Source organism: Staurois parvus, unplaced genomic scaffold (assembly GCF_062004578.1).
Source record: "Staurois parvus isolate SC_StPar_1 unplaced genomic scaffold, SC_StPar_1.0 ptg000732l, whole genome shotgun sequence".
In the NCBI taxonomy this organism is placed as follows: Eukaryota; Metazoa; Chordata; class Amphibia; order Anura; family Ranidae; genus Staurois; species Staurois parvus.
Genome location: NW_028318528.1, coordinates 990,669 through 1,006,685, shown reverse-complemented (window position 1 = coordinate 1,006,685; position 16,017 = coordinate 990,669). Strand labels below are relative to the sequence as shown.

The 16,017-nt window shown below is 43.0% G+C and overlaps 1 protein-coding gene across 2 annotated transcripts in view; it reads right to left on the bottom strand.

Annotated features, from left to right (window-relative positions):
* Positions 1-16,017, bottom strand: part of COL5A3 (collagen type V alpha 3 chain) — a 355,418-nt gene that overhangs the window by 118,325 nt on the left and 221,076 nt on the right. Inside the window, exons 5-6 of one of the 2 annotated variants that reach the window (XM_089653980.1) lie at positions 9,954-10,085; positions 2,004-2,204 (exon numbers count right to left, since the gene is read on the bottom strand). In XM_089653980.1, the coding sequence (XP_089510106.1) occupies positions 2,004-2,204; positions 9,954-10,085 (333 nt within the window). The remainder of the gene's footprint in view (positions 1-2,003; positions 2,205-9,953; positions 10,086-16,017) is intronic. The other variant, XM_089653982.1, reaches the window with a different exon arrangement.

Here is a 16,017-nt window from a genome sequence, read left to right as displayed (position 1 = left end):
TATTGCCTGATGAACAATTTTTTTAGATTGGTTAATGTGGGCCATGGTTTCAACCAACGAACGAATGCCTCTCGGTCGTCGGATGAATGATCCGTCAATTTTCTAATTATGTATTCCCACCTTTACTTCAGCTTGTTCATTTAAGTTTTGACAACTTGGAAGCTGATTGGTTTCTCTGCAGAGCTGCACCAGATTCTGCATACTCCAGTTATAGTAAATAACCCACATAGGCTTTTATTGAGTTGAGTTCAGGAGCTTTGGCAAAAAAACGTCAAAAGCTCCTAAACTGATGTTCCGGAGTATGAGTTTATCTCCAGTCTTGCATGATTTGGTCAGATAACACAAAACTGCTGTATGCAAGATTAATACCCTAACAACTGTGTTATCAGATGCATTTCTGTAGACCACAGCTTTTCTGATCTGTACAATGCAGGGGCGGACTGACCATTTGGAAACTCAGGCACTGCCCGAGGGCCCGGGGTCATTAGGGGGCCCCATGAGATGCCCCTGGTACCTTTTTCATAGGCTTTTTTGAGTTTTGAAAAGGACACAGGGGCCCCATGATCCCCTATTGCCCGGGGGCCCCATGAGTTGTCAGTCCGCCCCTGGTACAATGTTTTGAGTAAACACTGTCCTTTGTTACATTCACAAACATTATGCTTCCAATTCAAAAATTGGGAAATATTGGGCAATTGGAGTTTCAAGCATTGCAGTCAGTTTGACATTCTGTACCTGTCAAGTTAATTAGATACTGAAACTGTAAGGGACTTTTCCGCTGTTTTATTCTGTTTGTGCAGGCTCCCTATAAAACCAGTGCACACAGTTGGAAATGTTGAAATATTTCTTGTTGCCATGAAGGAAAAAAGATACAGCTTTGTTAAAAGAATACAGCTGTGTCAGTTAAAATATTTAGCTAGGCGCTTAATTACAAAGCAAGGGTGGCTTGCCAGCTTTCCTGGTTGCACACATGTTGACGTGCACTTTGTGTAGCTCTACATGTATGAAGGTCCATGCGTACAGAAGGTGCCCAACCTGCTGTTTGAATATATAAAAAAGGAAGCTATGGAGGGGATTTACTAAAACTGGAGCTACCTGGAGCTACTCTGGTGCAGCTCTGCATAGAAACCAATTGGATTCCTGGTTTTATTGTCAAAGCTTAATTGAAGTTGAAGTTAGAGGCTGATTGGCTTCCATGTACAGTTGCACCAGATTCTGAGTGCTCGAGGTTTACTAAATCTCCTCCTATGTCTCAGACTAGCGGTCCTGACTACCTCATTTTCAGTTGTAGTATTTCAGATCCTGTGTTTCTGTTTATCCTTTTGACCTGTTGCCCAAAGTTGTGGTCCATCTAATTGTGGTGTACATCTTGCTCTTCCTCACTTATCTTTTGAGTTGCTTGCTTTCATACCAGACTCTGTTTACTGATTGTTTGTTTAACGTCAACTTAGCCTTTGCATACTGCTCTGACTGATTTCCTCCAGTCTCCAAATTTTCATGTGTCTAACTATACCCTGACGTACTGATTTTGTGCAAACATCTTCTGATTGACACTTCTAAAGGCTAATCTTGGATTCCTGACAAACCATAGTAAGGCTGTGCCACATCCAAGCCAATGGACCTGCATACTCCTAGCGTCAGCCATTATCTGAGTCCAGTGAACTGCTATGGTTTTAGATTACAACAAATTATTTAAACTCAACCCAGAACTATAGTTTAAGTTATGCATATCCCAATTCTTCAGGATTACTTGAAAATCACAATTCTGAAGTCACTTTGGCCTGGATACAAAAACATTATTTAAGGCAATTTCTAATGACATAAACACAGCATTCCAGAATATTTCTATAGATGATGTTAGTTCTGGGTGAGATCATGGAAAATGTTCTATTAGCTTCATGTTGTTAATGATTAATATCAGCAACAATGAAGGATGATTGACAGTCCCAGCAGCACACTGGTGACCAACAAGCATATTGGCATGATGCGGCCATATAGGTGGTTACCACAAAGAGAGTGACCGGCTCAGTAGTAGTTGAGGTAGTGAATTCTTGTGTTGTGCTTATGACAGTAGTGGGCACCGGCTCTGTCTGCTCAACTGCAGACTTTTTCTTCTTCTTTTTGCCCTTTCTATCCTTCTTTTTACCTTTCCCCTTGCCCTTTTTGCGAGGGGCAGGCTCCGGGGTGGGATGTTGGGCCAAGAGAGGCTTCAGCAAGAGGAATTTGAAAAGGAGACACCAGTAAATGGAAAATTAGCATAAACCAAGAAAATTACATTAAATATGCACCAAGAACAGAAATAGTAGACCCAACTTTAAAAAGACATGTATAAATAAATGAAAAAGAAATAGATACTGTACATAGACATAAGGATTGATACAAACCAGAAGAGGTACCTGGAGCATGGTAGAGAAAGTTTATGTGTAGAAATAAGGAATCATTTAACAATTTGCCACTTGTACTTGTACTCTACCCTAATGATTACGTATCCTATTCCTGTTTGACATTATATTGGACCCTTAGATTTTTAACAAAGTCATAAACAAAGGTGGGGAATGGGCTTTTAAAAATAAGTTATTTACAGTGATACAGTGATAGTGGTTCTATCATTTTGTACAGGTGAAATGCTATTTTATATGGCTAAAATATGAAAAGATCATATTGAGTAAACAAGGCTGCAAATGTTAGCACACGAGTTTTCTAAATAAACTGTGATGTACCCTTTTTTTGCACATTCTTTTGGGGCAATATACACAGTATCTCCCAGAAGCGAGTACACCCCTCACAATTTTGTAAATATTTTATCACATCTTTTCATATGACAACACTGAAGAAATGACACTTTGCTACAATGTAAAGTAGTGAGTGTACAGCTTGTATAACATGTAAATTTTCTCTCTCCTTAAAATAACTCAACACACAGCCATTAATGTCTAAACCGCTGGCAACAATGGTGAGTACACCCCTAAGTGACAAGGTCCAAATTGGGCCCAATTAGCCGTTTTCCCTCCCAGGTGTCATTTGACTCATTAGTGTTACAGGGTCTCAGGTGTGAATGGGAGCAGGTGTGTTAAATTTGGTGTTATTGCTCTCACTCTCTCATACTGGTCACTGGCAGTTCAACATGGCACCTCATGGCAAAGAACTCTCTACGGATCTGAAAAAAAGAATTGTTGTTCTACATAAAGATGGCCTAGGCTATAAGAAGATTGCCAAGACCCTGAAACTGAGCTGCAGCACTGTGGCCAAGACCATACAGCGGCTTAACAGGACAGGTTCCACAGAGAACAGGCCTCGCCATGGTCGACCAAAGAAGTTGAGTGCACGTGCTCAGCATCATATCCAGAGGCTGTCTTTGGGAAATAGCCGTATGAGTGCTGCCAGCATTGCTGCAGAGGTTGAAGGGGTGGGGGTCAGCCTGTCAGTGCTCAGACCATACGCCACACACTGCATCAAATTGGTCTGCATGGCTGTCGTTATGTATATATATATATACACATAACCCTGCTGCTTATCATGTTGTTTAGTAAGAGGGATGTAGTAAACCCATTCTTGTGCTGATTTACACTGATAATAGGCACTAGCCCAGCTCTGAGGGTATCGGTCGGCAGAGATCAACAAAGTAAGTTGCTGACCTATAGGATTTCCACATATTGAAAATATTAGTTATATTGGCTGTATTTAGACTGATCTTTATGTGTACACATACTGGGAGAGAAGGCAGGCTGTACAATAATAATTATAATCATTTTTGGTCCTAATAATGCTTGATTAGTGCTTCAGAAGGAAAGGCCTTTTCAACCAGTCATAGACCATCCACCTGGAAAATCGAATGGTGTAAATAAAAGTTGACTGCTCAACTTGGCTTACTCACCATTATCCAGAGTAATAGCAAGACATATATAGTTAACATTAAAGTATACCACACTAATACCGCAGAAGAAATAACAGTAAATGAAGCAAGAAACATGATTAGAAGTGCCTATGATCCAGCAGGAGCAGAACAGAGGGAGTATGGCTGTCATAGTTCTGGTCTGGGATGTTTCATTCATAAATCTTGGCAGGGAGGATTCCCCAGTTGATGTCTAATGGAGTGCTAAGCTGAGAACCAGAGAAACCTTTTCCTCAGTGGTCTGTACCCCGCAGGTGCAGAGAAAAGAGTGACACTGTCAGAATGTGACTGACCTCCTGGCATAGCTAGACATTCTGCTAGGGTGTGCACAGTCTTGCAATTTGAAAAAGTGGCAATCAGTTTCAGCAAAAATTACCTATACAGTATGAACAGGGTGGATTACACCCCTGGCACCTTTTTAACTGATCAGTTGAGGGAACAGTGTTCCAAAATCCTTTGAGTTCAAAAACAGTCAGAGAAACCACAACTGGGTGTGTGGCCTAAAATTTTCCAAGCCATTTTACCATGCTCTGCACTGGTAGGTACACCAATTGTACTTGTGTATTACAAGATGAGTTATTTGTTTCATACCAGCTCCATGGGGCCCCAACATTGCTGAATGTGGACATTTACATGCTTTGTATATCCATTCGTCACTGGTCAGTGTGACAATAGGTACACAAGGTACAGTGTTCATGGCTACTGTAGGTATTCACCACTGTCACTACTTATTTATTTGTGCATTGGGTTGTTTAGTCACTATCCAGTTATCTCCTAGAGTTGAAGCTCAATAAAAAAGAAAAATTGTCACCACTGGTGGAAGGTAGGAGGGCCTGCAATCAAAACCTGCTACTCTAACGAAGGTAAGCTATACATTAGTTAGCTGACATGTACAACAAACAATTTTTATTTATTCAATTGACTGGTGAATGCATGTCCATTGTGTCCACATCTGACATTTCTGGCTGTATCAAATGCTTGGATCCTGTAGTGTAGGGGCCAAAGGAAGGGACAACAGAGGACAGTGGGGCACACAGGCAATGTAAAATACTTAATATTTTGCAGAGGCTGCAGCACTGGAAGACAATGTTTTTTGAACTCAGAGTGGTCAGTTTTCATAGACTTCTATTGTAGGTAGCTTATCAACTTAATCAACCTGGTCTTCCACCACTGCAAAGTATTCTGCATTTTACACTGCTTGCCACCCCTGCTCTACTTTGGATTTTTTGGGGGGAAGCAACAGAGAGGCTTTAATGGATCACTTAATATAAAACCAGCGTGAAGGCCTCTAACCAAAACTTGGTCTACTGTGTTTGAAAATTTGCACAGCAAAAATGTTGATGTGTTTTAGTTCAATTTGCATTATGACAGCCAATTGCAGCAAGAAATGTGCATATGTGGAAAACCATGCCTGAACTATTAAGGTAGTAGAATCAGTATGATATGTAAACTATAATTCAGTGTCCCATGTGGCGGGACTCACATTTGTTCTTGTATCATATTTAATTTTATCTGCTGTATGCACCTGTAATATCTTTGTTTTTATCTGCACATTGGATGGTTTTACTCCTCTCTTGTATTTCTGATGTACAGTATGATCACTGTTCATCCATGGTCAATTTCAGGTCTGTAATCTGTAGGCTGTGTAACAATAAGCGTGTACAAAAGTACAGGTGTCACTCCTTAGATACACCAGAACCTGCCCTCTGTGGAAGATGGTATAGCCCTCGAAATATTAAGAACATTAGTTCTTAAATCTACTGTCTGATGTCGTCCAGTTCCTCCTAGTGAACATCCAGGTATTGGTGTATCTAAGGAGTGACACATGTCCTTACTACAAGTTTATTATTTATACGGCTTTTGTGAGTATATTTTATTAATAAACAGTCCCAAAGGTAATGCATGAGGCTTGCGTGCCCTTCTTTTTTTTACTATTCGGTGTCAAAGATTTCCCCTATCTGAAGAGGGCAGCAAAGCTTGAAGCAGAACCAGTTACTACATTATGGAGTTGAGTCATCTATTCCTTCCACCTCCAGGACTGGTTTATAGTACCTTGTTTTACTTTAGTGCTGATGTGTGATTTCTTCTCTTCGTTCTCAAATTTTTAGGGATTTATTCTCAGCCTTCATAATTCTCCCCCAATCACAATATTGGGTGCTGGAGCAGAGGTCATGTGAATAGCCAAGGAACTGACCAACCTTGATCACTCAGATCTTCATTTTATAATATAAGCAGAGATGCCCTTTAATAGTGATGTATTTATGAAGGTTTTACTTTTTAGGGAATTGAACTTTATAAATGATACGAGTAATCCAACTTTAATCTGTTTTTCCATCTGTGAAATCCTGTTAGTATTTTCAGCAATGATCCAGCCTTTTTGTGAATTAATCACTGTGATGGATAGGATGTGGAGCCGGAATAGTGCTGAGCTATGAGATGATGGGGCCTGTTCCCCAGGGGTGCTGATGACACATCTTCCAGGCCTGGTTTTCCTTGCTGCCTCCACAGCCGTACATGCCAGTGCTGTGAGTCACACTCGTGTGAATGATACACAGCAAGACCCAGCCCTTTGGCCCAGCTGTTACTCTTCCAGCTGTGGTGTCCTGGACATCCCATCTGCTGAATGAAAATCCTGGCACAGAGCACGGTGTCTGCCCCTGCCAAGAACCTTTTCCATTTCACGCCTGCTCTGCTTGGTGGGAACCAATGCATCCTCGCTGTTTAGCCGGGTGTATGTTGGCTGCTGAGCGCACGCTTGCTTTTTTCGTGTATTAACACCAGCAATCCAGTTTTGTCGGATATTTGTTTCCATGTCAGTGGATATTTTTATTAACCAACTACACATATAATTTTTTAAAGGGCCTCTCAACCTCAACTGCTGCTCATTAAAGCTTACCGCCAAGCAAACAGCCTAATATACATATGTGAACCATCTAATCAGCTAAATGATATTGTTCATTTATAGTGTTGTGTTGCACTCAACCCAAAACCATTATCAAAATTTCATCAAAATCGCTGTGTGACTAACCATATTAAAGTGGTAGTAAACTCTTTTTTTTAAATTTTACCTACAGCCGGCGCATGTGCTTTGAAGGAACTGCATACCCGTGCCATTCCTTCAGAGCTGTGTGCCGTGGCCCAGGACAGCATGTCAGATGGCCGGAGCTTGGGAACCCAGAAGGAAGCCCAGGTGAAGATGGAAGCCTCTGCAGCATGACAGCGCACCACTGGAGGACTGAATTTTAAGGTAGGTTTTACATAATGTCCTAATATGTGATGCATACATGTGTCCTGAAAATAATTTGAAGTGCAATCCGTATAGGATGCCAAAAATTCAGTGATGTAACCCTTAAGAACCTTCAACCAAAGTGACAGATGGAATTATTTATTTATTGTTTATTTATTTCAGGTACTTATATATATGCAGCGCTTTACATATATATTATACATTACATCAGTCCCTAACCCTCAAGGGGCGTATAATCTAAGGATGCTTGTTTACCAACTCCATATTACCCCCCTTTTTTCTGGAGTGGTCATAACATGCTTTTTTGAGCATTATAAGTGGACCCCTGATCTCCACAATGGGCACTTTTCAATAAATCAGGGATATCAGCATTTACAGATGGTCATGGTGTTTAACACTTGATTGCCCATGGGCGGAGATTGGTTCTGATGATGTCTCGGATTAATAGTTGCATACCAGCTCTTGTTTTATGGATATGCGCATCATTCTCAACTGAAATGTGAGTGTATAACATTTTAATCGATAAATGGTTTTAAGCTTTTTTTACACTATGTAGAGGCTATTATAAGCTTGATTTACATGAGCAATTGAGTGTTAAACATCATGGCCAACTGTGAGTATTGAGATCCCTGATCCATAGAGGAGTGCTCATTGTGGAGATTTGGGGTCTCAAAAAAAGCATGTTATTGCCACCCTGGAAAAAAGGGGGATCATATGGAGTCAGTAAGTAAGCATTCCATCTGTCACTTTGGGTGAAGGTGCTTACGGCTTACATCACTGAGTTTTTGGGATCCTAGATGGATTGCACTGCACATTATTGTCACGACACTAATCACTTTGGATTTGGACCTTATTTTAAATATTTTTTTAATTGGGTTCACTGTTTAGGGATTACCTTTTTTTCCTTAACTCTTTGTTTTTTTTGGCTTTTATATATACTCATATATATTGATATATATTATTTTTGATAAGGATATATGTAGTTAATTAATAATTTACACTAATATTTTTTATATTATGTACTTATTATTGATTTAATATGGTTAGTCACGCAGCGATTTTGATGAAATTTTGGTAATGGTTTTGGGTTAAGCACTACATAACACTACAAATTGACATTACAGAAAGGATATCTTCTATCTTATTTTTTCAAATTTCTTTTTGTATTGAGTTATGAAATTTTCTCTGCACGGGTACTAATTTAAGTAGTGAAAATTATATTGTTCATCTACTTTTGATTTTTATACCTATGACAGACAGCACAGCCAGGAGTGGCTCAGATGCCGTGGGGTTCAGAGCTTGACAGACGATAATGCCTGTCAAACTTGCCTATTGAGTACAATGTGGCTGCATCACAACCTTGTGCAATGCATGCAGCCGATATAATGCCCTCTATCAATGACTGTCTGTCAAATACTCCCTGGAAAGCAATCTGAATGTGGACTGCAAGTCTGAAAGAACCCTTAGAAATAAGACATATAATGGTGTCACTTACTCACCTACAGCCCACACAATGAAGGAGCAACAATACATTGTGTGTATAACAGCTTCCAGATACATCGTTTGACTTTGAGTGGTTATCCCAGGATGATGCCTGCAGCTGCAGGCATCATCCCAGTATTGTTCCTTCAGCCAGCGGTCAGCTTTTTTGTAAAAACAATCCTAGTGGCTAATTAACCACTGGATTGCTTTTACAAGCAGAGGGAGGGGACAACCCCCCCCTACCACCGCCTTATGCAGCTCTCCAGAATTCTCCCATTCCACCGGAAGACCCAAAATTTCAGCCATCAGTTCCGCCAGCTGACCATAGAGCCGATCAGGGACTGGAACGGCTTCGATAATCTTTATGGTCTAAGAAACCAGAAGAGATCAGCATTCCATCACTTCTGGTTTCATGCTTGTAAACAAACCCTTAGGGGTTTGAAAAAAGCAATGTAATATAATGATCTTGGTATGAGCTGAAGCTCGTACCACTCATGTGAGGTATCACCATGAACGTCAGATTGAGGTCAGTAATTCTAGCACCAGACCTCTTGTGTAAATCTAAAGTGGTAACCTGTAAAGGATTTTAAAGCATTCTCTACGGATAATAAAATTAACGTAGTTTGTCGCTGTTCCCTAGGTGTACTCAATTTTAAAGAGTAACATGTTTGGTACCTATTTACTCTGTGTAACATCATCTTTTATATTTTACCAAATAATTGAGTATTATATTGTGTTTTTGTGCATTACAATTAAAAAAGTGAATTTTTTACAAAAATAATATTAAATAAATATTTAATAATTAAACTATTGTGTGACAAAAAAATTGAAACACCCATCATTTTATTCTCTAGGGCTCTTGCTTTAAAGATGTTTGGGCATTCTAAGTAGCTTTCTAGCAAAAAATACAGATTTTTACAAACAAAAAGTATAAGAAAAGGCCTGATCTTAAAGTGGAACATAGTTTGATTGGTCCCTGTAGGTTCTTGTGCCAGCTTCAAAAATCTGCACCACCTTTTTTCAAGTGCCACAGCATTGGGACCTTTCTGTGAAAATATAACTGCTGTGGATGGAGATTTAATAGTAGAGGTGAACAAGCCTCACAGCTATACTCATCCTAGTGGCTTTTATATGAAAAGTGTGCCATCAAGAACATTTCTTGATGCTAGTTATAGATTGTCCTATAAATTGTCATTGCCATGTTTGTCTTGCAGCTTGGATAAATACATTTTATATCATTACAAGTATTAACCACATACAGCTATCAGGATGCAGTGGTCCTCTTCACATAAATACACAGAAGGAATACTATGACCTTGTGAGGGTATATCTTACCTGTTCAGGGAATATTGGATCTTGTGCCTGCAAGCCATGCAGGAGGGCGGAATCACAGCTGGGCATATATGTGGCACAATAATCACTGGCAGCTCTGGGGTCAGCAACTATAATCAGCTGCTGGATGTCACCCTACAAAGAGACAGAAAAGCAGGGTTGGTCTAGAATTATAGACATTGAGGTATATTTAAGATTGGCGTGTGTAACATTTTCTTTCCTATTGTACTGTAACTCATTTCTTGTAATATAATCGAATAATAACAACTGTATTCTCATGTTATGGGGCTGTTACTATTTTCAAATTTTCAATAGAAATAACTGTAAAAATGTGTGTAATATCTACAAAACACAACTTTTCATTTTATCAAGACCAAAAAAAAAAAAAAGAAAGAAAAAGGAGTGTACAAAGAAGGGGAGAGGATAGGGGAGGACAGGGGAGGAGAGGAGAAAAGAAGAGAGAAGAGAGGAGAGTGGAGAAAAGAAGAGAGAAGAGAGAAAGAGAGAAAGAAAGAGAGAAGAGAGAAGAAAAGAAGAGAGAAAGAGAAAAAGATAGAAAGAAAGAGAGAGGAGAGAAGAAAAGAAGAGAGGAAGAGGAGAGAAGAGAAGAAGAGAAAAGGAAGTGGAGAAAGAGAAGAAGAGATTATACAGGAGAGAACATAGGAGAAACGGAGCATGGTGGAGAGGAAAGAAGAGATTGGATGAGGAGGAGATGATAGGCATGAAGATGTGGTGAAGAGTTCAGAAAAGAGTGTGTGTGTGTGTGGGGGGAGGTACAGGGGAAATGACAGAGGAGGAGGGGATAATAGAGTGTACATAGGAGAGAGGAGAGGAAAGGAGTAGAGGAGAGGAGAGGAGAGAGGTGGAGAGGAGAGGAAATGAGATTGTACAGGGGAGGGGATAGGAGAGATGTAGCAGGGAGGAGAGGAAAGAAGAGATTGGATAGGGAGGAGATAATAGGTGTGAAGATGCATGAAGAGTTGAGGAGAAAAGAGTGTGTGTGTGTGTGTGGGGGGCAGAGGAAATGATGAGAAGAGAGGAAGAGAGGAGGAGAGGGGAAGGGGGGGGGGGAAGGAGAGGGGCGGGGAAGAGAGCAGAGTGCAGACTGGGAGAAGAGATTAGATGTTGGACAGGTGGACAGGTCTAGAGAGGAGAAGAGGAAAATATAGTGTACAGGGGAGGGCAGAGGATAGCTGGATAGGAGAGGAGTGTACAGAGAAGGGGAAAAGATAGGAGAGGACAGAGGAGGGTGGAGGAGAGGTAGAGAGGAGAAGACATGAGGCAAAGAGTGGAGGAGAGGACAATATAGTGAACAGAGATGTGGAGAGAGCAGAAAAGGAGAGTGGAAGAGAGTGTACAGAGGAGGGTAGGGGAGAGGTAGAGAAGAGAAGACAGGGAAGGAGAGAGGCGAAGAGGGAAGGAGATGTGGAAATGAGATGTGGAGAGAGCAGAGGAGGAGAGTGGAAGAGAGTGTACAGAGGAAAGAGGGTACATGGGAAGAGACAGTAGGTGTGGAGAGGTGAGGAGACGAAAAGGTACAAGGTACAGGAGAGGGGGAGAGTGGAGTCAGGGAGAGGAAAAGAGAGTGTACATGGGAGGAGAGGAGATATTGATAGGGGAGAAAAGGAGAGATGAGAGTGTAAAAGGAGGGGAGAGGGGAGCAGATGTTGGATGGGAAATAGACAGTAGGTGTGGAGAGGTGATGAGAGGAAAAAGGAAGGTTCAGGGGAGGGGAGAGGTGGACAGGGAAGTAGAGGAGAGATAAAGAGAGTGTACAGGGAAGGGGAGAGGAGAGACTGATAGGGGAGAAAGAGAGAGAATAGAGTGGACAGAGAAGAGGAATGATTCAAGGTTAGAAGCAGGGGCGGACTGACCATTTGGAAACTCGGCCCCATGGGATTCCCCTGGTACTTTTTTCATAGGCTTTTTTGAGTTTGGGAAAGGACACAGGGGCCCCATGATCCCCTATTGCCCAGGGGCCCCATGAATTGTCAGTCCGCCCCTGGTTAAAAGTCATAGTACCTCTCTCCTTTGCATTAGGTATACTAGGGGGAGCAGAAGGCACAATAGGAGAGATTTACTAAAACTGGAACACTCCGAATCTGGTGAAGCTGTGCATGGTAGCCAATCAGCTTCTAACTTCAGCTTGTTCAATTAAGCTTTGTCAATAAAACCTGGAAGCTGATTGGTTTCTATGTAGAGCTGCACCAGATTTTGCACGCTTCAGTTTAGTAAATCTCTTCTACTGTTTCAGGAAAATCATCTATGATGTTAACTCTACAAATGTGTGCCTCTAGATAACGATGTACGTAGGGCGCTCTGCAATGGTATGACCTCCAGGAGAAAAGGATCTTGGGCATCCAGTGGAGGGAAGAGAGACCAGATGACATGGACGCACGCTGTGCCCTGGAGCAGCTCTTCAAGAGTGGAAGCAGACTCTAGTAAAGTAAATAGCAAGGAAGGCGCCTCCAAGTGCAGTATGCAGCAGTGTTACCGCCCCCTTGATGTCACGTCCGGTGTGTGTGTTCCTGGAAGTACGGTGGCCATCTTGCCCGTGTGTTCCACCACACATACTACCTCTGGTCGGCTCAGTGTGTCTCCCTGGCATTATACCTGATGAGCTTTTATCTGAATGCTATCTTGTAAGTGCATTTAACCTTTACTACTCAATAAACTGCTGCATACTGCACTTAGAGGCGCCTTCCTTGCTATTTAAATGTGTGCCTCTGATTGTCCCAGTTCATATAGAAGTGAATTTCGAGAGGAGTCATTTTAGGATTTCCCCTTACCACCTATATAACTGGGAAAGACAAGCTTGGAAGACTGGGACAGATGATGAACTGGTATGCTTCTGAACTGCAAGTGAACCCCAATCATCCTTCATTGGAGTGTATGACATGTGTTACACGCATAGGTTTGCAGCTCACATATATGGAGTTCTACATGACTCTTGGCACTATGAGGAGTGGCTGAATTCCAGTTTTATAATTGCCTCCTCCATGTACATAAACAACCCTGTATGAGATACTGGAGGTGCCGTGTGTATATCTTCCTTAACGAGAAGCAGAAGGCTTTATGGGCTGATTTCACAGGCGTTCATCATGTCGTGTCTCTCCACAGCATATCCTATCATCTGCTCCGGGTCTCAATCTGCTTTATGTGTTGTTCCCATGCAACACAGCTGCAGCTGACAAACACTTCTGATTCGCCGTGGGCATTAAATGAAATAAAATAAAAGGGGGGGGGGGGGCTGGAAAATCAGAAATGAATCCAAAGCTGGACCTGAGCCACAGGAACAACTAAGACACAGTCATTAACCCTACAGTAAGATTGGCCAGTTCGTTCACTTATAGTTCCCTCAGCCAAATGTAGGAGAGCCATGAAATGGCTGATGATTGATCAATGTGTAAAGAATGGAGGAAGGAAGAATGTCCATATTACTCATAACAGTCATTCCCATAGGTCTTACGATTTGTTTTCTTTACAAAGTAGCCATGTCCTTAGTAGAAAAGCCTGTGCCCTGCCAGCATGCTGCAGGGCCTTTGCTTTGTTTGTGGAAGCCAGGGTATTTCTGTGGAGGTTCAGTACACCCCCTGACAGTCATAGCTGTCCAATCAGTAGGGTGCATGAGCATGCTGATTACAGATCCAAAGGTAAGATTCAGTGGAGTATGTGTCAGATGTCTGCAGAGAAGCCACCGCTTTTACACAAGGAAGCACCATTCCATTGCTTCCTTCACTTGATGTCCGGCTTCTTTGTTTACACGGACAGCTTGTCTCCCAGAGGCTCCCACTGGTTGGATCTCCTGAGCGGCACCCACTGGATGGGGACAAGGGAAATTTAGGTGCCTGGGTACATTACAGATGTTGACACCACCACTGGATGATCTCCCTGCAAGTGATACAGACGGCGCCACCTACATTGTGCGGCGTGGTTTCTAGACTCGGCTGGGTACTTCAGCTTAAGGGCTCATGTACACGGAGCGTTTGGAAAACTCTTCTGAACGATAGGAACTGACTGCTGGAAAACGTAGGTTAAAAAAAGTCTAGCCACGTTTATGCACGTTTGCGTTTAGAAGCTTTTTAAAAGATAACCTCAGGAGACCTTCCCAAATGCCAAGAATGCACTAAAAAATAGTAAATTCACTAAAAAGGCTACTAAAATACAGCAGGAGTTATTTTATCAAGTCATGTGGTATTTTAGTGGTGAAAACATGCAGTAATGTTTCAGCTGTCAGCGGGTTTCCCACTGACAGCTGAATGTAAAAGAAAAAATTGCCGGCAATTAAAAAATAATAAAAGAACGGCGGGGGGTCCCCACTCCTGTCCTTACCAAGCCCTTTGGGTCTGGTATGGATCTTGAGGGGAAGCCCCATGCCAAAATGTAAAAAAAAAACGCGTGGTGTTCCCCCAAAATCTATACCAGAACCTTATCCGAGCATGCATGCCCAGCAAGGTCAGGAAAGGGGGGGGCGAGCAAGTGCGAGCGCCCCCCTCCCTCCTGAACCATACCAGGCCACATGTCCTCCTCAACATGGGGGGGGTGCTTTGGGGTAGGGGGAGCTCACCCCCCCAAAGCACCTTGTCCCCATGTTGATGGGGACAAGGGCCTCTTCCCCACAACCCTGGCCGGTGGTTGTGGGGGTCTGTGTGTGGGGGGCTTATTGGAATCTGGAAGCCACCTTTAGCAAGGGGGCCCCCAGATTCCGCCCCTACCACGTAAAAGAGTATGGGGTACATGGTACAGAGTACAGAGTTCAGGAGTGCACTGCATACAGAGTACAGAGTTCAGGGGTGCGCTGCATACACAGTAGCAAGGGTGCCCCCAGATCCCGCCCCCCCCACATGACTGAGTGTGGGGTACATGGTACCACTAACTGCCCATTCACAAAAAAAAGCTGTAGTGTAAAAAAAAGACAGGAGTCATTCTTTTACAAGTCCATTAATAAAAGATGTCCCCCAAAGTAGATCCAACATCAGTCACAATGTCACGATGTCCGCCGCCACCGCCGCCGCTCCGAAGAACAAAAAAAAAGGCACCGTCACTGGCCCCTGGCCGTTTGCTGAGAGACTAGTTTGACAGTTCTTAAATATGTAAGGGGCGGGGCCACCCAGTGACATCACCCGTGTGACCCCACCCCCGTGTGACATCATCGACCGGTGCATGCTGGTCACTGACGTCACATGGGGGCGAGGTCACATACGTGACGGCCCCGGCCCTTATATATTTAGGAACTGTCAAACAGCTTCTCAGCAGATGGCCGGAGGCCAGCGACGGTGGCAGAGCATTTTTTTTTCTTTCGGAGCGGCGGCGGACATCGTGATTGATGTTGGATCTGCTTTTGGGGACATTCTTTTGCTAAAGGACTTGTCAAAGAATGACTCCTGTCTTTTTTCCACACTACAGCTTTTTTTTTGTGAATTGGTAGTTAGTGGTACCATGTACCCCATACTCGTTCATGTGGGGGGGCGGGATCTGGGGGCCCCCTTGCTACTGTGTATGCAGCGCACCCCTGAACTCTGTACTCTGTATGCAGCGCACTCCTGAACTCTGTACTCTGTATGTAGCGCACTCCTGAACTCTGCACTCTGTATGTAGCGCACTCCTGAACTCTGCACTCTGTATGCAGCGCACTCCTGAACTCTGCACTCTGTATGCAGCGCACTCCTGAACTCTGCACTCTGTATGCAGCGCACTCCTGAACTCTGTACTCTGTATGTAGCGCACTCCTGAACTCTGCACTCTGTATGCAGCGCACTCCTGAACTCTGCACTCTGTATGCAGCGCACTCCTGAACTCTGCACTCTGTATGTAGCGCACTCCTGAACTCTGCACTCTGTATGCAGCGCACTCCTGAACTCTGCACTCTGTATGCAGCGCACTCCTGAACTCTGCACTCTGTATGCAGCGCACTCCTGAACTCTGTACTCTGTATGTAGCGCACTCCTGAACTCTGCACTCTGTATGCAGCGCACCTCCAAACTCTGTACCCTGTGTGTAACCCCCCCCCCACCTCCCCTCAAAGGTCTGTGTGGGGGGAGGAGCATTTTGTGGGGATCGTGATTTA